Source organism: Xenopus laevis, chromosome 9_10L (assembly GCF_017654675.1).
Source record: "Xenopus laevis strain J_2021 chromosome 9_10L, Xenopus_laevis_v10.1, whole genome shotgun sequence".
Classification (NCBI taxonomy): Eukaryota; Metazoa; Chordata; class Amphibia; order Anura; family Pipidae; genus Xenopus; species Xenopus laevis.
Window position 1 is genome coordinate 84,146,909 of NC_054387.1, and position 25,770 is coordinate 84,172,678.

The 25,770-nt window shown below is 38.2% G+C and overlaps 1 protein-coding gene across 4 annotated transcripts in view; it reads left to right on the top strand.

The window, feature by feature from the left end:
- Positions 1-25,770, top strand: part of LOC121393057 (fibronectin-like) — a 44,537-nt gene that overhangs the window by 15,499 nt on the left and 3,268 nt on the right. The window contains exons 10-39 of one of the 4 annotated variants that reach the window (XM_041576117.1): positions 318-446; positions 1,056-1,199; positions 4,476-4,597; positions 5,598-5,775; positions 7,104-7,280; positions 7,374-7,502; positions 7,769-7,858; positions 8,941-9,135; positions 10,133-10,408; positions 11,212-11,478; positions 12,275-12,378; positions 12,940-13,108; positions 13,379-13,465; positions 13,673-13,864; positions 15,251-15,523; positions 16,372-16,554; positions 16,753-16,842; positions 17,271-17,540; positions 17,641-17,757; positions 18,046-18,210; positions 18,397-18,552; positions 18,662-18,775; positions 20,248-20,517; positions 21,134-21,321; positions 21,424-21,511; positions 21,980-22,156; positions 22,288-22,377; positions 22,576-22,755; positions 22,999-23,088; positions 25,192-25,670. In XM_041576117.1, the coding sequence (XP_041432051.1) occupies positions 318-446; positions 1,056-1,199; positions 4,476-4,597; positions 5,598-5,775; positions 7,104-7,280; positions 7,374-7,502; positions 7,769-7,858; positions 8,941-9,135; positions 10,133-10,408; positions 11,212-11,478; positions 12,275-12,378; positions 12,940-13,108; positions 13,379-13,465; positions 13,673-13,864; positions 15,251-15,523; positions 16,372-16,554; positions 16,753-16,842; positions 17,271-17,540; positions 17,641-17,757; positions 18,046-18,210; positions 18,397-18,552; positions 18,662-18,775; positions 20,248-20,517; positions 21,134-21,321; positions 21,424-21,511; positions 21,980-22,156; positions 22,288-22,377; positions 22,576-22,755; positions 22,999-23,088; positions 25,192-25,670 (5,189 nt within the window). The remainder of the gene's footprint in view (positions 1-317; positions 447-1,055; positions 1,200-4,475; positions 4,598-5,597; positions 5,776-7,103; positions 7,281-7,373; positions 7,503-7,768; positions 7,859-8,940; positions 9,136-10,132; positions 10,409-11,211; positions 11,479-12,274; positions 12,379-12,939; positions 13,109-13,378; positions 13,466-13,672; positions 13,865-15,250; positions 15,524-16,371; positions 16,555-16,752; positions 16,843-17,270; positions 17,541-17,640; positions 17,758-18,045; positions 18,211-18,396; positions 18,553-18,661; positions 18,776-20,247; positions 20,518-21,133; positions 21,322-21,423; positions 21,512-21,979; positions 22,157-22,287; positions 22,378-22,575; positions 22,756-22,998; positions 23,089-25,191; positions 25,671-25,770) is intronic. The other 3 variants (XM_041576118.1, XM_041576119.1, XM_041576120.1) reach the window with 3 other exon arrangements.

A 25,770-nucleotide genomic window follows, 5' to 3' on the forward strand; every position in this document is an offset into this window, starting at 1 on the left:
TGATCATTAGTATGCAGGTCAGATTAAAAAACAAACAGTTATAACCCATGTGGGCCACCCTCAAGTCAAGGTAGTAACCTATCAGTGGAAACCAAGAGAGCTGCAAAGCAGGAAGTCGTGCTCTGGCTATTGTTATATATCCAGGCATTCCAACTATTATACAATACATTTTTGGCTGACTATTGAAAATACTTTTTATTTTGCAGTCTATTTACTGAACAATTCCTTTAAGCTGTATTCTTCGTTCTACTAAGCACTTTAAAATGATCACATATACAACTGCACTAAAATCTTTTATATTTCTGCCTTCTGTATAGACCAGTGCATTGTGGATGGGATAACATATGATGTGAACAGTTCTTTTACCAAACGCCATGAGGAAGGACACATGATGAACTGTACCTGTTATGGGCAGGGGCGTGGCAGATGGAAGTGCGATGCTATAGGTGGGTAAATGATGACTTTTATCCCTTGCCCTAAGTTTTTAAGTTGCTCATGGTCCTAATTTACATTGTAAACTCTGTCGCTTGCTCCTCTATTTTAAGCAGAATATTTGCTAAATTGTTGCTGTTCTCAACTAAATATATATGGCAAAACAGGATCAGAAAGGAAAATGTCTTTTTCAGTCTGCTTGTTGCAGCCATTTAGGATAATTTCATACATTTGTGTGGGGCATGCCCTAATTTCAGCACATCCTATGGGTGCTAATGTGATGCGATGCTTTTATTTATTCTGTGCGTTTAACACAGAAATCATCCTTCAATATAATGGGCTAATGTGCAATATACAGTAGAATCCCCATTTTACATCTTTATGGGACCAAAAAAAATGAAAAACAACAAGATGGGGCAAATAGAGAATCATGATAGTAGAGAGGCTAAAACTCTTGATTTGAAATACATTTTCAAATATCATCTGTGGAAGGTGTGTTTATTTTTTTTTTTTTTTTTTTTTGGTGGGGAGGCAGGGGAGTCTTCCTTAGCATGATTTATTACCATTTTAAATCCACTTAATTCCATAACGCTCTTTGATCTAACTTGTACAACTACTTTCAGACCAATGCCAGGATACTGAAACCCGACAGTACTATCAGATTGGAGAGTCTTGGGAGAAGCATTTGCAGGGAGTGCGGTACCAGTGTTACTGCTATGGCAAAGGAATTGGTGAATGGCATTGCCAGCCTCTATCAACATCCCCAGGTAAAAAATATTTCTACTTTCAGTCCTGCTTAGATTTACTAAAAGATGCTGCCTATGATGAAGTCTAGTTTTGTGTAAGTCAGAGGATGTGTTGAGCTTTATTTCCAAGATGATTTAGTTCTGGACACTTAAAACTGTGTGATATTGTTGTGGGCACTTAAAACCATTTAAACCCAGGTTTTTATTGTTTTGATGTCATCACATTAGCCACATTTGTATCATGAAGAGAGGTAAAATCTCTAATGCTCACCTACACATGGTATACATCATGAACCAGATTCAGACATTCGTTCTCTGGAAGCTTCGTCCAATGTTCACGGTTTTATCCCTTCTATGACCATACACTATTTGTAATAATCATTCAGACTTCCAGGAACCTACAGCCCACATTTGGGGGCATGTCCTATGTCCCCCTCAATGAAACGATAAGCAGGTTAACTATTAGCTTGTCTGCGATACCCTCCTACACTCTCTTGATCTTTAGAAATGAGTAATCTGTTGCAAATCAGTCAAAAGTCGGTTCCTTGGCAGAACTGGAGGTTATTGAAAGGATTGCAATGCCCAACATGATGACTTATTTATACAATGTAAGTTAAGAAGTAACACTTACAGTAGAAGCAGTGGAGTGGGCCCTCAGCACATTATTTTTCAGGACCCCCAGGTTGCCCAGTTTTACCAATATTTATTTAAATTGTATATGAATTAGGAACTCATGGGGCCCCTATACCTTCTGGTCCCCCCTATAGCCACAGGGTCTGCTTCCTCTATAGTTACAGCGGATGGGTGGCAATAAATGCTAGAAGGTGCTCCATGTAGTGTCTTGCCATTATTCACAATTACAGAAGGGCTCAGTTTCAATAGCCTGAGATTGCATTTTCAAAGCAACTATATGACATACTCGTAGAGGCCCATTTATCAAAGGTTGAAGTTTTTTTTTTTTGTTTTTTTTTTTTTTAAACCATGATTAAACTCCCTTAACTCCCTTTCTCTAAAATTGTGATAGTCATGAAAACTGATGGTCCAATAATAACTGCGCAGCTCCCGTTGACTTCTATAGGATCTCGACCGCTTCTATGCAGTTTTTACACTTAATAAAGCTCTCATTTTTTTTAGAGTTTTAAAGAAATATATAGAAAACCCATGAATTTTTTAGAATTTGTGAAAAAAATAATATAATTCCATTTGTTCATAAATCAGCCCCATAATATTAAGTTATGCACAAAAGTCTTCCTGTTTAAAATAACCTATGCACATGATAGTTGTTTGGCATGTCAGGTTCTTGTATTCAAAATAGCCCTTGCTGGTTAAATGGATCATGCTGTATCGGAGTTTAGTCTGAACCATTTCCCACTAATACAAAATGAACAGCAAGTGGGTGGCTGTAAAAGTTTTATTTTTATTTTTGGTACTGCATAAACTTTTTCCTGCTTAAACGCATCAATTTTTACTGTGCTTGCCAATTAAAGCCATGTCATATCAGCTCTTCTTAAATTTAAATTACATTTACATTCCCCACTTGCTTCTATTTCAGTCTACTTTCCTGTGAAGGCATGCATGTATGTTGCTTGATACTCATAAGGGTAGCCTCTAAAAAGCACTTTCTGTCGCAGCTGTTTGCAGAGCACAATGTTTGCATGTAATAAGCATGTTAAGCTAAGAAAATACACACTAGGGACATTCCAGAGCAATTTATAAGTAACATTAATTATCCTTGATGCATTAAAAAATATGCAGTGACATTTTGTTTACGTTCCAACATGGAAATATTTAAGCCTTTTTATCTTCAGAATTCTTACGAAAACAATATGTGCACATATCCCAAAGCCAGCTCTGCAAGAGTGGATTGATGAACTTATAAAAGTGTTTGCCTGGTCTCTCTATTATTTAAACACTACTCTCTCTATCTCAAGGTCTTCGGGACTTTGCCCTCATGTTTAGTAGTACAAAGAAAGCTCATCACATGGATTTTCTATCTATTACACCTATGGCAGCATTCATCTGTTTCCAGTTAACCCATCCTAATACTTTTTTATTTTTTTTTTTTATTTTTTTTTTTGCCCCCTGAAATAACCAGAGCATACCTCCCAACTGTCCCTTTTTCAGAGGGACAGTCCCTCTTTTGACAGCTCAACCTGCAGTCCCTCAATTGTACTGGAAAGTCTCTATTTTCTCTGCACTGAACAGCCAGAAAAAGAAACAAATTGGCTTTTAGCAGAGAGCACAGAAAAGCGAACAGGTGCAAATAAGATAGTTTGTAACAATCTTGAGACACAAAAAAAAAGATAAGGAGAAATATTCTCAAACTTTATGCCAAATTTTGTAAAATGAACATGGTAATTAGGGGGTGTGGCCACAGAAAGGGGCGTGGTAAAAAATTGGCTGTTCTAAGTGTGAAAAAAAATGTTGTCCCTCTTTTTACTTCCAAAAAGTTGGGAGGTATGCCAGAGGTTGTTTGTGAAGCTGAAGAGATTTTATTAATTTTGTAAGGAAGTTTATGTACATTTGAAATGTATTGTTATAGAAAGTATATTGGAGGGTCACTATCATACACTTGTACATACTGTATGTTTAGTACAGGAAGTTCCATCACCCCACCCTTTCTCACTATAATAAACAAAGACCTGCACTGAGCCAAAAGAAGATCCTGTTCATTCTAATAAGCACACAATGGTTCAATGGATTTAAATCTATATTTACAAAATCTAAATGCATACATGTTAAATAAAAAAGTATTAAAACATCGGAGCCCAAAAATGATCTAACTAAATGAATAGATACTGTATACTTTATGCATACACATACCAAATAAAAAGAATATACATTTTAAATTCATGATCTAAATTCAGCAGCATAATTCATATATGAAAGATTGTCCTAGGTAAAGATAAGTCATAATTCAAAAGTTCATCAATTATGAACCATAATTAGTGGCATAATTAATTTTCCAAGTTTAATTATTAATCTAAGTGGGTGGGTAATTTACAGATGCAAATATGAGGGCAATAATTGCTGTTAACATTGTCTGAGTCATTGTCCTATAAAATCCAAAATTGGACCAGGCAATGTGATAATGCTCTAAGATATGATCTAGGTTTTGAAGAGACCAAGAGAGGTATGCAAACATTTCAGTCTTTAGTCTCATTTTACTTTATAATTGCACTCTCCTGTAATCTGCATATGGATTTTGGTTTCTGCCATGTGACCTCAATTGTAAGCTTTCCTTGTATTCTGTACTAACTTGTATGTAATTGTCTGTCTTAATTTATTATTCCTCAGCTGGGACTGGACCTGTTCAGGTTATTATCACAGAGAGTGCCAATTTCCCTACATCTCACCCTATACAGTGGAATGTCCCACAGTCCTCACACATAAAGAATTACATCCTGCGCTGGAAGCCTGTAAGTCTGCTAACATGTTTTTGGTGTTTGTATTGGCTTTGCTCACTAGTGTAGGTGTGTACTTATTTTTAATTACTTTGTTTTCACTGTGGGTGCATAAGTTGGAAACCTTCAGTGATAAGGTTTTGTCCTTTAAATTCCATCCCTTCACACTTGACCAATGTAAAAAGTTCATTGTTTTTGTGAAATGCATTCTCAGAGCTAAAATGTTTGGCTTTACAAACTTTTCCTGCTTTTCTTTCTCACACAAGCATTCATGCCTGCAATCTTGGCTAGGTCATACAAAGTACAAGTGGGCTATGTTATCTTTGGCAAATATCCACTGATAAATTGCAGTGATAAGCTTGTGAAGGAGTTTACTGACCACTCCAAATTGATTCTACTTGGAATGGTCTTTGGTGCCTGTAGTATTTGTATATCTCTGCATCAGTGGTCCAAACATTTATTAGCCTTTGGTTTCTCTTGATCAAAAATCTTGCTTGCTTTATAAATACTGCTAGATATGTGCAGAGATAAGAAGTCCATCTATACATCTGTCTACTCTCCCAAGCAGCGCTTAAGTGAAAGGAATCCTGTTTTTTTTGGCTGGCTAGCCAAGTATGTAGTCTTTTCTGGAATAGGTTTTAAACAGCAGGTGTCTTCTATTGGAATTCAGGATTGGCCATATTGTTCTCATTTATTACCTGGGTGTGTCTTCAGTTACACGCAGAATACATTTTATTTGATTATTTTTTTTTTGTGTATTACTGTTATTTTGGACAGAAGCATCAGGCAGTGCTGTATCGCTTTGTTTGCTTAACTCCTGCAAATCAGAATTCGCACAAAAGTTGCATTAGCTCTTTTAAGGAGTATATGCAGAATTCAAAGCTGCACAGTTCTAAAAGCAACCCTTTAAGTGCATTGTATCCCTGTAAAAAGACATCCTGGCAGGAGCGTAGCTGTGAGTTGTGATAGCTTTCACATTTTTGAGGGGTATTAAATGGCTTCTTGTATTCACCAGAAACTGAAAGCTGGCCCATGGAAACAAGCCACCGTTCCAGGACACCTGAACTCTTATACCATCTCTGGCCTGAAACCTGGAGTCCTGTATGAGGGGCAGCTGATCAGCATTCTGCAGTATGGAAATAGAGAGGTCACAACCTTTGACTTTACCACCACCACTACCATACACCGCCACAGTGAGTTTAATTTTTTGTTATTAATGCAAATTCTCATTGTATGACACACTTCTGTCATGTCAAATTTAATGTATGTAATTGGGTATATTTTCCCCAGTGCAATGTCCTACGCCAACCAATAGGCAATTAGATTTGTTCTGTGTACTGCACCAATAATGAAAGTGAATCTCTGGTTCCACTGAAGCAAGTTGCTATGTACTGGTAATGAACCCCAGTGCAATTTCTCTTTTAAAAGCCAGGATAAATCATTTGAGCAAAATGCAATTTGTCAAGCTCAGAATATCCCAACCCAAAACTTGAACACTATTTCTGTAAAGTGGCACTATCCTAAATTTTATTTTAAAGATTGTCTTAATGTTTGCAATTGTTTTCAGCCCTCATGAGATGAGAGAATACGCTCAGCAGGCTTTTTGCTGAAGCTAGTGACATCAGTGTTTGTTTTATTTGCCCCTGAAAATTAATATGTAATCTAGGTTGTTTGGGCTTTCTTAAGAATGATCCCAAAAGTCCCCTACGAATTAGGTCACCAGCCACATGTCAGTCTTTGTCTGTCAGGGCCCTGATGCAATAGAACTGATTCCAAACAGGAAAGCTGTGTATTCTGTTCATATAGGCACAATTGCTGGTTATATTCCAATAAGTCTGCTGGGACGTCCCACTGTTCAAGATAAACCGGCATCACAGATAAATGGTGTGAATGCTATTACTGCTTGTGCAAATGCCACTGGCAAAGATCTGCTCTACAAGCCTGCAGATAAATGAGAAAAGTTGCAATGTAAAGTTCACAAAAGCCTTTTTTTTTTTTTTCTCCTGGCTGGTGGGTACATCAATTCTACTTTGTGTTTTCAGTTTTGCTGTTTTGTCTATGAACAGCATCTGTTTCCTGTAATTGTTTGGATTTGTATGGCCCTCAGACAATATAGATGAAATAAACCGCAAGCTTTTCAAATGGGGCTTTATGTTTAAATTATATCATTAGCTGGTTCAACAATAACAAACATATTGTGCACTGAACCTATTTTGTCCCTTTTGTGTGAAATTCTATATTATAATGTAGTCTAAAACTGGTAGTGAGTTCCACTTTGCCAAATGAATAGTTCATACTTCTTGTTTTGGTCACTGGGTGATGGCCAAATTGGGGCTAATTGGGGTTTCCTATCCCAAAGGATCTTGGTCTTGGTGGAGCTAGTCTTTTATATAATATAAGATCAATGCCACACATTGTGGATACTCTGACTTTATTCATTTATTTTTTTCTGCTGAAAACCCCCTTACGACTGCCTTGTTTGGCTTCCATTAATCATTTTTTTTTATTTTTTTTTGTAAAGGCCAGACAGAGACTGGAGAAACCACCCCACCTCCATCATTTGTGGGCACATCTGAATCTGTAACAGAAATCACTGCTAGTAGTTTTCTGGTATCCTGGGTCTCTGCATCTGACACAGTGTCCGGCTTCCGTGTGGAATATGAGTTGAGTGAGGAAGGAGATGAGAAACGCTATCTAGGTGTGTATGCGTGTATATCCTTTAATTTGTGTTTTTGAGTTGACTGTTTGTTCTTGTATTTTATTTAACTTGCTTTCTTTTCTTTTCCAAAAGAACTTCCAAACACTGCTACTTCAGTCAGTATCCCAGACCTCCTCCCAGGCCGTAGATACAATGTGAATGTTTATCAGATAACCGAAGAGGGTGAAAAGAGCCTCATCTTATCAACTACTCAGACAACTGGTGCGTCTTGTAGAAAGGATAGCTAACTCTATTTGGTGAAACTTTTTGGTTGACTGGTTTTGTACTGTAGATGCAAAGAGACGTTCCTAACGGCAATTTTTCTTTCTTTCTCTGTAGTCTATTGTATATACTGCACTATCCCACAGTGTTTTTAATATAGTGTATGCATGTTCCACTTCAGTCCTGTAATTCTACTGGAAGGAGTAAAAATGTCCTGGACAGTTATTGTTTACACTTATTATTTTTGTTTGTTTTTTGGTATGTAGCACCTGATGCACCCCCCGACCATAATGTGGAAAATGTTGATGACACCTCCATCATGATCAAATGGACCAAACCTCAAGCTCCCATAACAGGTAAACACATCTTTCCTGAGAACTTTATTTGACTAGGCACCTCTGTCTCTTTATCCTGTCTGCTTGGGGTCCGTTGACTGCCACTGTGGTGTCCTATTTGTATTTGGTATGGCACCCTCCAGGCTGCCTAAGCAGAATGAATATATCAATGAATACGCTCTACCAATTCACATATTTGAGATTTTCTTACAAACCATGTTCATGTAAAACGAATCACTATTTTATACAGAAGTACATTTTCATTTGTGAGTAATGCATTCATAACAAAATCAATTAGCCTCTACCAGCAGTGTATGGCTTTTTGTATAGAGTTGTATAAAGTTTATTTGCAGGGAGTGTGCACCTGTCAGACCACACATTTACAAAAACCTTGCATTTGCCCTCAATTCATGTAGCCCTTCAGCAAAATGATACATGCAAACTTTAACTATTACAGCTAGGGGCCGATTTATCAAGGGTCAAATCGAAGTGAAAAAACTAGATTTGTACAATTTTAATCGTACGATTTTTAAAAAAAAAAACCTTTGATGTCTCAAAACGTAGCCAATGGCTCATATAGGTTATAGGAGGTTCCCCCATAGGCTAAACAGCAATTCGGCAGGTTTAAGGTGGCAAAGTGTCAAAAGTTTTTTTTAAAGAGACAGTACTTTGATTTTCAAATGGTTGAATTTGTGAAGTTTTTTTCAATACAAATCGAATTTTGGCCTATTCGATGGTCGAAGTACCCAAAAATTACTTCGAAGTTTTTGAATTTGAAAATTCACTTCGACCCTTCGTAAACGGGCCCCTAGTGTCTGATAATTTGCCAAAACACTAGTCCTGTGTTTGCATTGCCATTTATAAATGGATATCTTTGAAAACATTTCTACTAACACTTTGGTTGGGTGGTGTGTTATCTGTTTAGCTTTCAACATGCAACAAATCTTGTCTTGAGCAGCATGTATGGAGCTCAATATGTTTAAAAATGCATAAAGAAATTGGACACAGGAGCACTGCAATACTTTTGCATCATCAATCTGTTTTCAAAGAAAACTCTATACAGTGCCTAGAAACTTGAAGATATATTTTATATACTGTTTCAGGCTACAGGGTTGTATATAGTCCATCCGTAGAAGGCAGCAGTACAGAGCTAAACCTCCCAAGCACTGCAACTTCAGTGACCCTGACTGAGCTGCTCCCAGGAATCGAATACAACATTACAATCTATGCAGTGGAAGACAGTTTGGAAAGTTCTCCCATCTTTGTTCAGCAGGGGACAACTGGAACGCCACAGATAGGTAATGCCTACCATGTTTGAATGCATTGATTGAGTGTAAAACACGACGCCATACAAGTCTATGGGTGTCAATTCCACGGCGAAACAAGGTGAAAAAATTTGCCCATCCCTACCACTAAAATCAATTGGCATGGGTGGTAAGTGCTTATACCAGAGTTTGACAACAAACATGCACTCAACATCACCCTGTATGACATTGCATCACGAGGTCACTGGGATGTGTAAGAAGGGTTAACTAATGTAGAGCAAATATAACAACTAGAGGGGTACAGTTGATTTGTGCTAGATTTGTGCTAGCTTACAGCTCACTTAGTTTTTGGGATTTCTATTCTCTTTGAGGTGCAAAGGTCCGAGTCAGAGGAATAAGAAAAGACTTAATCTGCAAAAAATGTTTTTTGTAATTTGATAAAGCTCAGACATCTTTAATATGCAAATACTGTAAGTGTTCAGCTTTATTTTCATAAAACAGCTATATTTTATCTAAAGGTTTTAATAATCCAATAAATTCTAAGAATAATTTTAAGTGGGCCCCTTGGGTTTGACTCTAGTGCATTTAATTCCTGGAAATGAGTGTGCTTCAAAAAGACCATATTTGCTTTCTTGGAGGCTTGGAGGCCCCCTAAAAGAAAAAAAAATTGTTGCAGTTGGCTGCCTATCCTTTCCTCCGATGTGTCTTGTATCCCTGTAGGTGTTTGTGGTGGTGTGAGAATCCCAGACCTATATTTGTGGTTCTGTGGCTTAATTTTCAAGCTCTGGGAGAATTCTAAGGCATGCTTCTATCCGCTAGTGGAAAAGCAAAAGAGAGTGAAGGTTTGTCCCAGCCATGGACCAGTTTTACCAATTAAACTGAAATGAGTTCATTTTAAAACCAATTTGAAAGATGACCCATATTAGGAAGGGTGTGGGGTCAAAATTGAATTGTGTACATGGGCAGATCTAACAACAGTGTTCGGAAAAAATAAGCACAAAATAATAATTGTATGTTTTCTTTTTTTCAGTCGTAGTACCATCTCCAAGTGACTTACAATTAGTGGAAGTTACAGATGTAAAAATTATCATCATGTGGACCCCCCCACAGAGTGACGTTTCTGGTTACCGAGTTGTTGTGAAACCTGCAAGTCCCGCTGGGCATGATGATGTGCAGAATCTCCCAGTGAGCAGGAACACTTACGCTGAGGTGGTTAACTTGCAGCCTGGCAGGACCTATTCCTTTGAGGTATATGCAGTTAAACGTGGACAAGAGAGTGAACCCTTGGTTGGAGAATTTGCTACCAGTAAGTCATCTTCAGTCTCTGCTGCTTGCAAAGTAAATGGTTGCCTATACAACTTTTTTATGACTTTTTTTATGGCTTTTCCTAAGCATTACAGATACGTTAAAGGGATTCTGTCATGATATTTATGATGTCATTTTTATTTATAAATTGCACTGTTTACACTGCAAATAATTCACTCTACCATATAAAATTTCATTCCTGAACAAGCAAGTATATAATTTTTTGTTGTAATATTGGTGTGTAGGCAGCCATCTCCGGACATTTTGCGTGGTCATGTGCGTTCAGAAAGTGTTGGGGAGTTGCTATCTGGTTACCTTCCCATTGTTCTGTTGTTAGGCTGCTGGCGGGGGAGGCAGGAAGGGGGCTGATATCACTCCAATTTGCAGTTCAACAGTAAAGAGTGATGTTAATCAAAGCACAAGTCACATAACTGGGGGCAGCTGGGAAACTGACAAGATGTCTAGCCCCATTTCAGATTTCAAAATCGAATATAAAAAAAATCTGTTCTGTTCATTTGAGAAATAGATTTCTGTGCAGAATTCTGCTGGGGTAGCACAATTAACTGATGCGTTTTGGGGAAAAAAACTTTTTTTTCCCATGACGGTATCCCTTTAATATATTTTTCTCATGAAATGGGCACAGGTGTGTTCATGTGTAGTTATCTTTTGAGATGACCCTGGCCCCTTTGTGTCTTCAATTTTGCAGAAGGTAGCTGGCCATACCCAATCATTTGTTGGCTTAGAAAAAGGGTTAGCCTCCGCTAAACAGTATGGACTAAAATCATGTTTGTGTTTTGCATCCAGAACTTGATGCCCCAACAGACTTGCAGTTTACTGATGTGACTGACTCTACAGTTGTTATCATCTGGATACCACCCCAAGCCAAAATTGGTCGTTACCTGCTGTCTGTGGGTCAAACCCGGGGAGGTCAGCCGAACCAATTTCACATTAACCCCTCTGTCACCAACCATAAGCTGGAGAATCTCTTACCAGGCACAGAGTACACCGTTTCACTGGTTGCCCTAAAAGGCAATCATCAAAGTGTCAGCGCTTCTGGAGTCTTTTCAACATGTAAGTGTGGGTTGGGAAAAAGACATTGATTTTAGGGATGCACCAAATCTGTCATTTTTGTACTTCACTGAATACCAAAAAATGTAACCAAATTTAAAATTTGCTTTCATTATCAAGTTGTTTGAAGACATGTAACTAAAGGTTTGGGTAAGCACTAAGAAATTGCAAGGATCTTAACCAAATCCTGGATTCAGTGCATCCCAATTGTTTTAAATTTCATGTTAATATAACGCACAAGTTACACTAGTAATTTTATTACAGTGGTAATGACATTAGACTTGTAGCCTTTAACAGTGAATTGGTTAGCAGTCTGAACAGACCTAAATATTGCTGTCCGTGAATAAGTTAAACATTAAAAGTATTCCAGGAATGTTTCACACCCTCCCCTGAGCTTTTGAAGTGTGTCCTTCTGTGGAATAAACACACTTATGGCCTTTTTCAAAATTCTATTACATAATTTGTACTCTTCTAGATGTTTTCATCACTACTTCAACATACTTTAAATAGCACTGTGGGTTTAAATTCTGCAAGGTCTGTTGGACATGAAAAGTCTGGTGGAATAATGTCGGCTGCGGGTGTCTAACCACTTCAAGCGAGTTGCTGGATGTAGGCTCCGGCAACTTCCAGGGATAATTTTCTCAGCACAGACTGCAATAAATAAGCCAGAGAATTCCGTTGGCTGAAAATATATATATCTTTTTCACTGCATAATTTTATTTAACTTGTTCTGCCCCTGCTGTTAAAAATTCCTTGCACTATATAATGACTTATGATATTGCTTTTATGTTTTGTCTAGTGGAACCTGTGGAACCTGTGGGATCAATTCCACCTTACAACACTGAAGTCACAGAGACCACCATAGTTGTAACATGGACACCTGTGCCCAGAATAGGGTTCAAGGTGGGTGATTTCTGTAAATTTTACTAGAGATTATATGAGCCTTGGTAATGCTGTAGTGGGGCCTACATTTATAGTCCAAGCTCCACATGAAAGCAGCCCCACTAAGCCTTAATCTAGCAAGCTCCATATAGAAGCAGTTTTCGGAAGAACATAACTCCTTACAGTACTGTTAAATATAAATAAATTAAACGCTTATTCCCATTGGTGAGGGTTTATGTTTAGGAGATTTGTTTTTCTTAGCAGGACATTGTTTTGGGCCAAATTTTACACAAAACACAACTGAAATGGCATTCTCCAGTACAACTTCCAGTTTTAGAACCTTATGGAGACATTTAAGTTTTCCTTAGACAAGTTTACCCTAAAGCTTAAATAAATATTGAGTGTTTTCTTCCTCCCATACCATGCTTCCTGTTGCAGATGTGTGGTGAGTATCAGTCCCTGACCTAACCCTCCTACTGACTTATTGTTGCCTCTGCTTTGTTTTATTGTAAAGTATGTTTTAGTGGTACTGCTACGATAACTATATGTTGCTTCCTTCATTGTGACTTATTTTTTATGTAGCTGGATGTTCGACCCAGCCAAGGTGGGGAGGCACCTCGGGAAGTTATATCAGAGTCTGGAAGTATCGTTATCTCTGGCCTAACCCCCGGAGTTGAATATACATACACCATATCTGTTCTTAAGGATGGTGTTGAGCGGGACATTCCCATCACCAAGACTGTTGTCACACGTAAGTTAACTTGGTTGAAAGCAGCTTCTGTGCTTCGAAGTCTCATCTTTGCAACAATGTGGTACTCGCCATTTCATATTTAGATTTAAAAACCAATGTGTTTTTTTTTCCCCCCCCCCCCACCCTCTTATTATTTTTATGGGAACATAGTAATTTGCCTCTCCACTTTGATGGAATTAACTTTTTATGCTTGTAATTAACAAGAGAAAAAAAAAGCGTGTGTGTGTATATGTTAAACCACTGATTATAATTTAACTCTGTTCACTGCAGCCATTGCTCCTCCCACCAACTTGCGTCTCCAACCAAGCAGAGATTCTGCTACACTTACTGTTTACTGGGACAGAAGCATTTCACCAGGTAAACTGAGCCCCCAAAATATTTAGAATAAAAATCATTGATGCACACTGTTTTGTAATTCCTGCAGTCATTGGTGCACATTGTTTTGCAATATTCTGTTGCTGTTAATTAATATTAGCATTAATTAACAAACATAAGCATTGTTTGATCGTAAATCGGTAAATGGCATACAGCTTTGTGGTAACTGACATTTCTTTTGTATTCCAGGAATCACTGGGTACAGAATTGCTACCACACCCACTACCACGCAGGCTGGCAATTCCTTGGAAGATGAGGTTGGTCCAAGTCAGACATACTGGGTCTTTGAAAACCTGAGCCCTGGTGTAGAGTACAACGTCAGTGTGTATGCAGTTAAAGGGGATGATGAGAGTGCACCTCTCTCCCAGATCTTTGTTCAAGGTAACTCCATAATAAATAAACTGAGGGACCATATTTGTATGTTCTCATAGTATCACCTTGGTATTGATGGGCCTAGCACTGCAGCTTTTTAACCCCATTTTTTTTTTTTAAATGGCTGTATATAATGGCTTTGCTTGCTTTTGCCATAGTGCGTTATTTTGGTTTGCAGCTATATGCTGCCTGGAAATGTATTTTCAGTGCATACACGCTTCCAAATCAGTCTGTATGTCCTTACCCCCCTCACTGAATGAGCATAGCAGACTAATCTCCCTTTTAAAGGGTGACTTATCTGCTTGAAACGTTTCCATTCTGCAAACTTCAGCACTGACATTTGCCATTGGTTGTCTGGGAAAAATCTAATAAGTTGCTGCAGTCACTGAAGAATGTATATTTTGGCTTAATTAATCCTTCAGTTGTGCAGCTGGCTTTGCATTGGTGAATAGTTTGTTTGTAACAAATAGTTTAATTAGCATTTCTGCTTTGACTTGTTGCAGCAGCACACACACACACAGTTGATGGCTGTGTCTTTCGAAGTCATCCAATGTACTTTTTCTAAAGTATGGCTTCTAGAAGACTTCCGGCAATGCTGTATTTGCAGTGCTTTATCAGTCAAGGGTCCCTGAATGACAACTGCCTTTTAAGCAATGTAATTAGCTACTAGAGCATAGCCTTTTTACAAAGCACATTGTCTAAGCATATTTTATGCATGTGATCTTTTAAAGGTTAAGCCCACGTGTTGTAAAACATTGGCCTGTCTTCATTAGCCCCCCACAAGGTATCTCAACTGGTGTAAGCAAATCCAAGATGTCCCCAATAATGACCCAAAGAGTCTTCTGCGATTTTCTTTTCTAGCATATGTTGACGTGGTTTGTACCTGACTAAAAAAATTCATTCAGGTTTCCTGCTATCTTTGGCCAAATCTCCTTCCACCAGCTTTACATAACAATCATTGCAGTCTATAAACCCTTCACCTGTATCTTTGTCATGGACGGTCCTACCCACCAGATAATGGGCAAAGAAAAGTCCACTAGCAGGAACTACAGATAGTGAAAACTCTGGTAAAGTATTGGGGACCTAGTGGATCACTTGCCTAAGGACCCGAGGAGGTTTCTGCTGAAGACTAAATGCACTAGGCCAATCTTTTAGTGGATTTAACCTTTAAGCAGAGAGCCAAGCAGATCACTTCAAAGCCTTGTGCAGTGAAACATCAATTCCATTCATTTAATTTTTACTCAAATCTTGACACACTGAACATCAAAAAAATGCTTTTCATCTGTGATCCATGTTGCTTTCTGTAATTGTATGAATGAATCTTAATTGACCTGCTTTGCCTCCCTCCTTTCTGCATCCACACTTTCTGCTTTTTTCCCTGCATCCCCCTGCCAGAAATACCCCAACTGACTGACCTAAAGTATGACGATGTAACTGACACGAGCATTGACCTGAGGTGGACGCCCCTTAATTCCTCCAACATTATTGGCTACCGAATCACGGTGGTTGCGGCGGGAGAATCAGTCCCCATCTACGAGGAATTTGTGGGCCCCACAGATGGGTATTACAAAGTTTCAGGATTGGAACCCGGCATTGACTATGAGATCAGCCTGATAACACTTATTAATGGCGGAGAGAGCACCCCGACCACAATCGTACAGCACACGGGTGATTGTAAAATGCTGACTATTTGCAAAGGGTGGGCACCGTTGCACAAGCACCAGCTTAATGTACAGGCCTATGATGAGGCACCCAAATTGCCCTGTTTGCAGCCTTCTTAGTAAATTTGCTGGCATTAAGTTTGCAGGCAATTATAAACTGCATTTCTGCCAGCAAAGAATCTGAGAATAAAGATGTATTCCAGTCCTAAAAACCTTAAAATATCTTTCAATATTGTCCAACCCTTATTTCCACAGACTATTCAATCCAGTTGTTTTTTGTGTTTCATTCATTTGTGGCCAGATTGACTTGGAGATAAAAAAAAATAATGCTGGTGGTTCATGCAACATTGCGCACCCTCCTTAGTTTATGGGGCAGTGGGTGGTTAATGTTGCTGCATGAAGGTCTCTTTGGACCTTGTTTGGGTTACATGGTTCCACTACATGGCTATGGAATTTGTCCAAATAAGGATGATTTTACATTGCATGTTATTTTAGTTTAGTCTGACAACTGCCTCATACACCCTATAGACATTCATATAAATTGTTTACATTAGATTCCGATCTGGAAATCAGCTGGTCCTGCTAGTCCATTGCAGATAAGACTGATTCTTTGTGCACTGTGATTAAACTTGATCAAATCAGCATACACAACATGAAATGGCAAGTAAGACCAACTGACCTGGATGAACATTGATCTTCACCAAACTGCATGAAAATCTGTAGTGTACATGAATCCTTTGAAGTGTATAATAATGTGCATGAACATATTCACCATGAAGAACTGAGTCGTCTACATATTGCCTTTTGAGATTTGAATGTTATTGGTTTTAATATCCTTTCATTTTAAAACTATAGCTGTTCCACCCCCAACTAATTTGCGCTTCACCAACATTGGCCCTGACAACATGCGTGTCATCTGGTCACCTCCAACTTCTATTGAACTATCAAGTTATCTAGTACGGTATTCTCCTGTGAAGAAGCCAGATGATGTGACCGAACTCTCCCTTTCACCATCTTCCAACATGGTAGTTCTATCAAGTAAGTACTTAACTAGAAAGCCAGTGGAGAAATGTATTTGTAATCTAATGCTTTGGCTTTTGAGAATAGCTCCCTCCAGTGCTTAAATTGTCATAACAATGTTTAGTTGGCTTTACACAATGTATAATAATAAAAACCTTCATTGCTCAGTATAACCTCTTTTAACTCCCTAATTTATACATATATATATTTTTGCAGATTTGCTGCCCTTCACTGAATATTTAGTCAGCGTTCACTCTGTTTATGAAGAGCGAGAGAGTAGTGCCCTCAATGGCGTATCCAAAACCCGTGAGTATCCCTTTTTCTGTAGAGCTTTACAGAGCAGATATTGGCACGAAAATCCACTGTGTGTCCTTGCTAATAAGCATGGAACAGATTTTAGAGTTTTATTTTGTTAGTTTCAAAAACAGTAATTTCCTGTACTTATCAGATTCCAATGCAACTTTGTGTTTTGCCCCCAGTGTAATGGAGCAAATCAGAGCCTGTTTATGTGACGCTGAAGGAGTTGATAACTTAACTTACCTTAGGTGTCTTTTTATGAGCTGTGCTCTCATTTTATAAGCAAAGAGGTCTCAAAACAGTGGATTATATAATGTGCAGGAGAATTCCTTGTATGTTGTATTTGTGGGTTTCTATACCATATATTTAATGGTGTACTGCTCCTTTTGATGGAGAGTACATATTCATTCAATACTGTGTTGTTTTTTCTAAAATAGATTTGGACTCTCCAACTGGCATTGACTTTTCTGAAATTACTCCAAATTCATTCACTGTGCACTGGATTGCTCCACGTGCCCCTGTCACTGGGTACAGAATTAGGTACCAATTAGAAAGTGGAGCTGGGCGACCCAAGGAGGAGCGGGTACCTCCTTCCCGGACCTCTATCACCCTCACCCACCTCATTCCAGGTTCAGAATACCTTGTCAGTATCATTGCATTCAGTGGTCAACTGGAGAGTTTGCCGCTGTCTGGACAGCAACCCACTGGTACAGTGTATTTTTCATTTACTTTAGCTGGAAATAGTGTCTTCTTGATAACCATCTGTGAATGTTAATCCTCTGTTCATAACTGTTTTTTGTTGCATAGTATCTGATGTCCCAACTGACTTAGAAGTGACTTCCTCCAGTCCCAACACACTCACCATCTCTTGGGAATCTCCCGCAGTGAGTGTACGTTACTACAGGATCACCTATTCCCAGACAGGTGAGGCAGTTACCGATTTTGTTACTTATGAGTTGCTAGTTGCCATTTAGGTTGCTAGGAGCTTTTCTGACTAGTCTAAAACTTCATAAATGGGTGTAAAAATGCACATGCACAGGATTATCTTGTGTTAATTCCTAAGGTAATATGATTTCTTTATTAATGTAATGTTCCCTCTCCTTTCTCTTTTGTTAGACAGTCTTGGGGGGGTGTAGTTAGACAAGGGGGAGTTTTTATACTACCATTTTTATTTATTTATTTTAAAATTCCCCTCTGGGTTTGCTTTTGTAGGAGGTCATGGTCCAGAGAAAGAGTTCACAGTTCCAGGGACATCCAACACTGCAACCATCCGAGGCTTAAATCCAGGAGTTAACTACATTATCACTGTTTATGCAGTGACTGGCCGAGGAGACAGCCCTGCCTCTAGCAAACCACTTACTGTTACTCACATGACGGGTAAAATCATTGCCTTATCAAATGTCTTTAGTTTAGATATATTTAAATGTCATGTAAAGCTTTGTTTTTGTTTGTGCCACAAGTGAAATAACCCAGTCTGACCCAAGAAATAGTGTCCTAATATTGATTTCCACAATGTTTAAATAACAAGCACTCTGTTTAATGTTGCTCTCTAAATATTTACAGATGTTGACCAGCCAACTGACATGGCTGTCACAGATATCCAGGATCACAGCATCCATGTCAAGTGGTCTCCTCCTCCAGGCCCTGTTACTGGTTATAGGGTCACTAGTGTCCCAAAAAGTGGCGAAGGAGAGACTTTTTCCCAGGTCGTTTCTCCAGGTAATTTTTCTAAATACATATTTAACAAATATGAAAATTAGACCCCATTTCCATGTTTTCTATCTGTCCATTTTGCCAGTATCGGTTCAGTATGTTTGTTCTTCCACAGATCAAACTGAAATGACAATTGTGGGTCTACAACCAGCTGTAGAGTATGTGGTGAGCATATACTCACAAGGTGAAAATGGCGAGAGCGAGCCTTTGGTTGAAACTGCAGTTACAAGTACGTCAGAATGTGTTTATTCATGCCCAATGTCTATAAATACTTATTATTATTTTTGTTTTGACCCAGGATACTCCAGTTGCTTTTATCTACAAAACTTATCATAGGTGCACATCAAATGTTTTTTTTATTTATTTTTACTTTTGATTTCATCTTTAATTTTTGAACATAGCCAAATGAAATCTTGGGAAAACTGCAACTCAAACTGCTGATTTTCAAGTAACTGTGACCAATATTTATGAACATTTCTGTTTTCCCTACTTTAAGCTTAAACAATGTGCTGTGCAACATGTTAAGTAAACCAAGCAATATGCTTTTCCAGTTACGATTGCAATATTTCATTGCATTAATTCTTAATTCCTCTGGCTGTCTGTGCTTCCCATGTAATTCTTCTTTCAATTTTTTATCTCCTACTAAATTCTGCAACTTGGAAATTTAAAGGTCCGCTATACATATACCTTTGCAAACATAATTTTATTATAGGTCACTAAAGAAAAAAAATTAAAAAATGCTTGTATAATGGCTCACTAAAAGCTGAAAACTACCATGTAGTGGTCAAGTGGCCTTTGGTCTCCATATTTATGATAATTTTTGCTAATTAAGCTCAACCAATTAAGTTTCTAAGGATTTTTGATTTTTTTCCTAATTTAAATATTATTGAGATAGATTAGTAGTTTGGTAACTGCTGAACTAGATCCTTCCTTCATAACATGTTTCGTAGTCCAGGTATGGGATGCGTTATATAGAAACCTATTATACAGAAAGTTCCAAATGACAGGAAGGCCATAGACTCTTATATCAAGCAAACCATTCTAATTTTTAAAAATGATTTCCCTTTTTTTCTGAAATTATAAAACAGTACCTTGTAATTGATCCCAACTAAAACATAATCACTCCTAATTGGAGGCAAAACAAACCTCTTTGGCTTAATTGAGTCATGTTAAAATGTTAATGTTTAAATTATATTTTTAGTAGACTTAAGGAATGGTGATCCAAATTACAGAAAGATCTGGAAAAAAAACATAGGTTCCGATCATTCTGGATAACACCCATACCTGCACCTCTTTAAAAAAAAAAAAAAAACCTACAGATTTTACTGCTTCTACTAATTTATAAATTGTAAAGCTCCAACAGATTTCTATTATTAAGTATGTGAAACTGTTCAATTATTCAAGCAGCTACTAATGTAGCCCCATTGGGTTTATCTTCTTCATGTTAAGAAATTCTGATTTAGGTCCTCTAAGACTTTCTAATCTTCAATTTGATACCAATGTAATATATTTATTAATGACAATACACATTTACTGTTAATTGGGTTGCAAGGGGTTAAAATCTTTTGCATTTAAATGCTGCTTTTGCTTATAAATTGAGGGCTATGATCAGACTGCTTTAGCTTTAAAATTGTGGCTAACCTATTTCATTTCTTGCCAATAAATGCTACTAACTGCTTTCCTAATTAATTTGCCTGACAGACATTGACCATCCCAAAGGACTGACATTCACTGATGTGGGTGTTGATTCCATTAGACTTGCTTGGGAGGTCCCAGATGGGCAGGTCACCCGCTACAGGGTCACCTACTCAAGTACTGAGGATGGAGTAAAAGAGTTGTTCCCAGCTCTAGAAGGGGATGAGGACACGGCAGAATTGCACGGTCTGAGGCCGGGCACAGAATACACTGTGAGCATTGTGGCATTGCACGATGACATGGAGAGCAAGCCATTGATTGGAATTCAGAGCACAGGTATCTTGGCCGCATGGCCAAGTCATGGTTGAAAGACCTATGTGGCCCTTCTGGTGTCTGTGTGTAGGGTGCATGCTACTTACACCCCTCACTCAAGTTGTTGTTGATCACTCTTCATGTCTGTTATTTAATGTGCATGTCTCTGACGTTTAGTGATAAAAACATCAAGGTCAAGGTTCTTTTCATTAACCTGGCAAAGTATTTTTATTGGCAGGCAACGTTTTTTATTATAGATGCAAGGGGAACTGTCCGAAGTCTGGACCAGCAACTATTTTACTGTTTTGATTTTGTAAATACGTTTGACCTTCCTACTTACTAATAACCATGTTTATATGCATCTTTTTGTCTTTAGAGATAAACAGCCTTAAGTGCTAGTAAGTCTTTCTATCCATAGTTTAAATATGGAATATAATCTTTGGTGTTCGGTAATACTTTGCTTATGTGTTGAAGGATTGGCCTGACACTCTCTGTTAAAATAATGTATTAGACCGTATCCTTTTGTACTGCATGTTTTGTCATGCATGCTTATGTTGCCTGCAATTTTCACAAAACCTTTTAATGTTGTTCATAATGCTCTGTACCAACTGTCTGTGTGATTTTGATCTTTGTATTCCAGCAATTCCAGCACCAACAAATCTTCAGTTCTCCCAAGTGACACCAAGTGGCTTTTCTCTTAGCTGGCATGCCCCCACTATCCATCTCACTGGGTACCTTGTACGAGTGAGCCCTAAGGAGAAAACTGGACCGATGAAGGAAGTTAGACTTTCTCCTGGTGTCACTGCTACAACTATAAGTGGTCTGATGGTGAGTAGCAGGGCTAACCTGTTCATACACATTTATGGTTATACTTTATTTCTGCAAAATTCAGTATATCAGAAATCCATTATTCTCTGTTAACCTCAACAGGTGGCCACAAAATATGAAGTGAATGTGTTTGCCCTTAAGGATGCCCTTACAAGTCAGCCACTGCAGGGTTTAATTTCTACACTTGATAGTAAGTATCTGCATTTCAGTGAATTTTTTAAGTAATAAATGTATGAGCTTTATTCACAAAACAAGTTATGCTTTATAAGAGATGGGGGGGTTCTACTATTTATTTAGCTTGTAGTCCTATGCCGCTAACCAATAAACCTTGCTTTATGCTCCCTTAGAAACCCCAAATACAACCATTAGTGTTTAATATATTGCAGTTATAATATCTGGCTGCTGTGAGTTCCTGAACTGGGGATTGCTACATAACCCTCCTGGCTCTTACCTTGCGAAATGGGTTTACCCATTTTGTTTTTTTGTTTCCTTTGTATAGTAACAAATAAGTATTCTAACACAACCAGATCGATAAAAGCTAACCATTTATACCGAAGATGGATAATTGTAGACATATTATATTACACATGCCCCCCGTCTCATTTTAGTTTATTTTTTTGTCCATTTAATAATTCATTGTCTCTATTTCTATTCCTAGATGTAAGTCCACCTCGAAGACCCCGTATCCAAGATGTGACTGAGACTACAGTTACACTTTCCTGGCGGACTAAAACTGAGACTATCACTGGCTTCCAGATTGATGCTATACCTGTAGGTGGTCAGAATCCTATCAGACGAACAGTTGATGCAGATCTCCGAACATTTACCATCACAGGTAAAAAGAAGATTTTCTGATTATAAGGTGGATTGCCAGTTAGCAGGACACGTGTTCCAGAGTATCAAAATCTTGACCTCTGGGATCTTTGATCCATATGATTTAACCTGGTTTTATTTTTAATATTCTAGGTCTGCAGCCTGGCACAGACTACAAGATCTATCTCTATACCTTAAATGACAATGCTCGTAGCTCTCCAGTGACTGTTGATGTCACCACAGGTACGTAATTCATAACCAGTATTTACATGTGCCAGTATCACTCGTTGGTTTCAGATTGGCCCCCAGATTTAATAATGTCCCCCTCCACAGAATATATAAATAAAGTTTAAAGTGTAGACATTTTCTGCTTCTTTATAGCTACTTTTAAATTTCTATTTTTACTGCCTCTAAGAAACATTGTTGTATTTGTGTTTTTAGCTGTGGACTCTCCATCCAACCTGCGTTTCCTGACCACAACTAGCAACTCCCTGCTGTTCACCTGGCAGCCACCTCGCACTCGCATCACTGGCTATATAATTCGCTATGAAAAAACTGGAGGACTACTGAAGGAGCACCTCCCACGTCTCCCAGCAGGAGCCACAGAGTCTACTATTACCAGTGAGTGGCTGCCTCTAACTGAATTATATATAGTCTGCCACTTTTTTTGAATTTTAAGAAATCCTTCAATTATTGAAGACAATGTTTCATAGTTATTGTGTTGTAGATATATCGGTAACGTTGTACGGCTTGGATTAGTAGGCCTTTTGATGGTGCATGCCCATGTTTTTGTCATTTTTGTTATTTTTAGTCCACAAAATGGTTCTGACCTCAAACCACTGATTCTGCTTTTAATTTTCACAGACCTGGAGCCAGGCACAGAATATATTATCTATGTTATTGCTGTAAGAAACAATATGAAGAGTGAGCCTCTTGTGGGACGTAAGAGAACAGGTATGAACAAATATTCAGTTTTTTAAGGAAAGGAAATATTTCCATTTTTTTTTAGGGGCAGGGAAGGTTTTGTAAGACCCCCTAGCACTGAAATTGCTCTCAAAACATGGAGAAAGTTTGATTTATTAATGTGTTTATTTTACTGCCACTCCAAATGGCACAATATAAAGACAGTTTACTAAAAATTCAGTCTTCTATCTTGGCCTTTTTGTGGAAATGATTTGGCTGTGATGAAGCTTAGAGGGAAAGCTCTGCATTCAACTTTGAACTGATTGAAGTCGCACAAGGAATCTCAAATACAAATCCATTTTCATGCAATTAGAAGTGTAATCTATAGAACTGAAAATGTTTTTCCCTTTCGAGAAAAATCTGATCAACCATATTGAATGGTAAAAATAAAACTGCATGATAAAACTGATGGTTGGGTTGAATGCATATTTTTCTGCATGCAGACTTATTGGTGTTTCATCACATACACAACTGTTTACTTATTTATCTTTGTGTAATTCATGCTCTACATCAAAGGGTAAATATATCCTGTTTCAATTTTTTTTTTAACCTTAAAGACACCGTAAATTATGGCATTTTGTGTGCAAAAAATATCCCTGCTGTTTATTTACCATAGGTATATACAGATCAGTGGGAGCTGTTGGTGATTAACATAACACGTGTCCTGTGATATATCATTGGAGGCATGCTATAAAGTTACACTAATGTCTAAATTACATATACAGAGCATAACCTCTATGCAGAGACGCTATGGCCTTGTATGTTACTGTGTCTTTAATGGCAAGTAAAAGAATGATAGACTGGACAGGATTGTGGGTATATTTTCCCTTCTAAATGCTGTAGCTCCATAGATGTAATTGGTTAGATGCCTGTTAAAGAATGAATTGCTGGAATATATTAAGTTGATCTCTAACTTGGGTAATCATAGAATGCTCTGTAGTAAGCAGATATCTGCAATAGAAGGTATGGTTGCGGCCATGTTGCTCATGGCTTCTTTGATATGCTTGATACTTGCTTGTGTCATCATACATTTTAGAGTTAAATGTAAGCAGTCAGCGATCAGTCATACTGCAAGTAACATAGGAGTAAACTGCACCAGTTCAGAAACCAAGCAAAAATAACATTTGCTCAGTATACAAGTTAGAAAATAAAAAAATCTGATTGGTTGCTATGGTTATCTGCATGTTGGTACCTATGTTCGCAATTTAGCCCTTCAATCTTTTTTCATGCCTTAAACTATCATTTTAAAGCATATTGAATGTGTTGGAGGAGCCATTGTATTGGTATAAAATGACCAAGTCTACTTCTAATTATAAAAAAAACTTGGCTAAAAGTCTTTGAACTTTCTTAAAACTGCCACAATCCCACAATATACCAATATCCATATGATGTCATATCTCCTCCCTTTATTTGTCTTTTTGTAGAAAGATTGTACTATTCGAGAACACTGTCCTTAATGACTCGTACATTGGCTTCCTTAGCAGCATTGCTTCTAGTGGCAGATTTTTGTTTTAAAGGGGTTGTCCACCATTGAGTTAACTTTTATTATGATGTAGAGGGTGATATTCCAAGAAAATTTGCAGTTGGTTTTTACTTGTTGTTATTTGCGGTTTTTGAGTTACTTAGCTTTTATTCAGCAGTTTTCCGGTTTTGCAATTTCAGGATTCTGGTTGCCAAGGTCCAAATTACCCTAGCAACCATGCATTGATTTGAATTATACACTGGAATATGAATAGGAGAGGACACAAATAGAGGGATAAATAGTAGCAATAACAATACATGTGTAGCCTTAAAGAGCATTTGTTTTTTTAGATGGGGTCGGTGACCTCCATTTGAAAGCTGGGAAGAGTCTGAAGAAGAAGGCACATAATTAGAAAAGTATAAATAATGAAGACCAATTGGAAATTTGCTTAGAATTAGCCATTCTATAACATACTAAAAGTTAACATAAAGGTGAACCACCCCTTTAAGCTGCTCTTAGTGGTCAGTTAGATCAACCTATTTACCTACTGTTGACAAATCTGTAATGATTGTTGAAGCTGCTGGGTTTTACTAATGCTTTGCTTCTATCACTTCTAACACTTCTTCAATCAGACGAACTCCCCCGCCTGGTTACACTTCCACATCCTGGCCAAGGCCCCGAAATTCTTGATGTTCCCACTGATGAAGAGAACACACCCCACATCACACAAGCCAAGTTGGACAATGGTAACGGCATCCAACTTCCAGGCTCTAATGGACAGAAGCCCAGTTCTGGCAATGAAGGGCAGCTTATAGAGGAACATGGTTTCAGAAGTCCCCTTGCACCCACTACTGCTGTGCCAGTGAGGCCAGGGCAGTTCACCCCTGGGCGCTACCCACAGGAGAGGGTTGCTATTGAGCTAGACACAGATTTCCCTGTACAGCATGGAGATCATGATGGTCCTTACCCTCATGGCTTAGGACCCCAGCTGAATGATTCTGGCGTCCAAGAGGTGGCATCCCATACTACAATTTCATGGAGACCCGAGTTGGAAACCACTGAATATATCATCTCCTGCCATCCTATTGACCATGAGGAGGCACCATTGCAGGTAAGAGACATCTAGATAATTCATATTCTTGTTTCTTACATGGCAAGTTTGACATCCAGACTTCACACTATATCTCATTTCAATGTTATAACCTATTTTT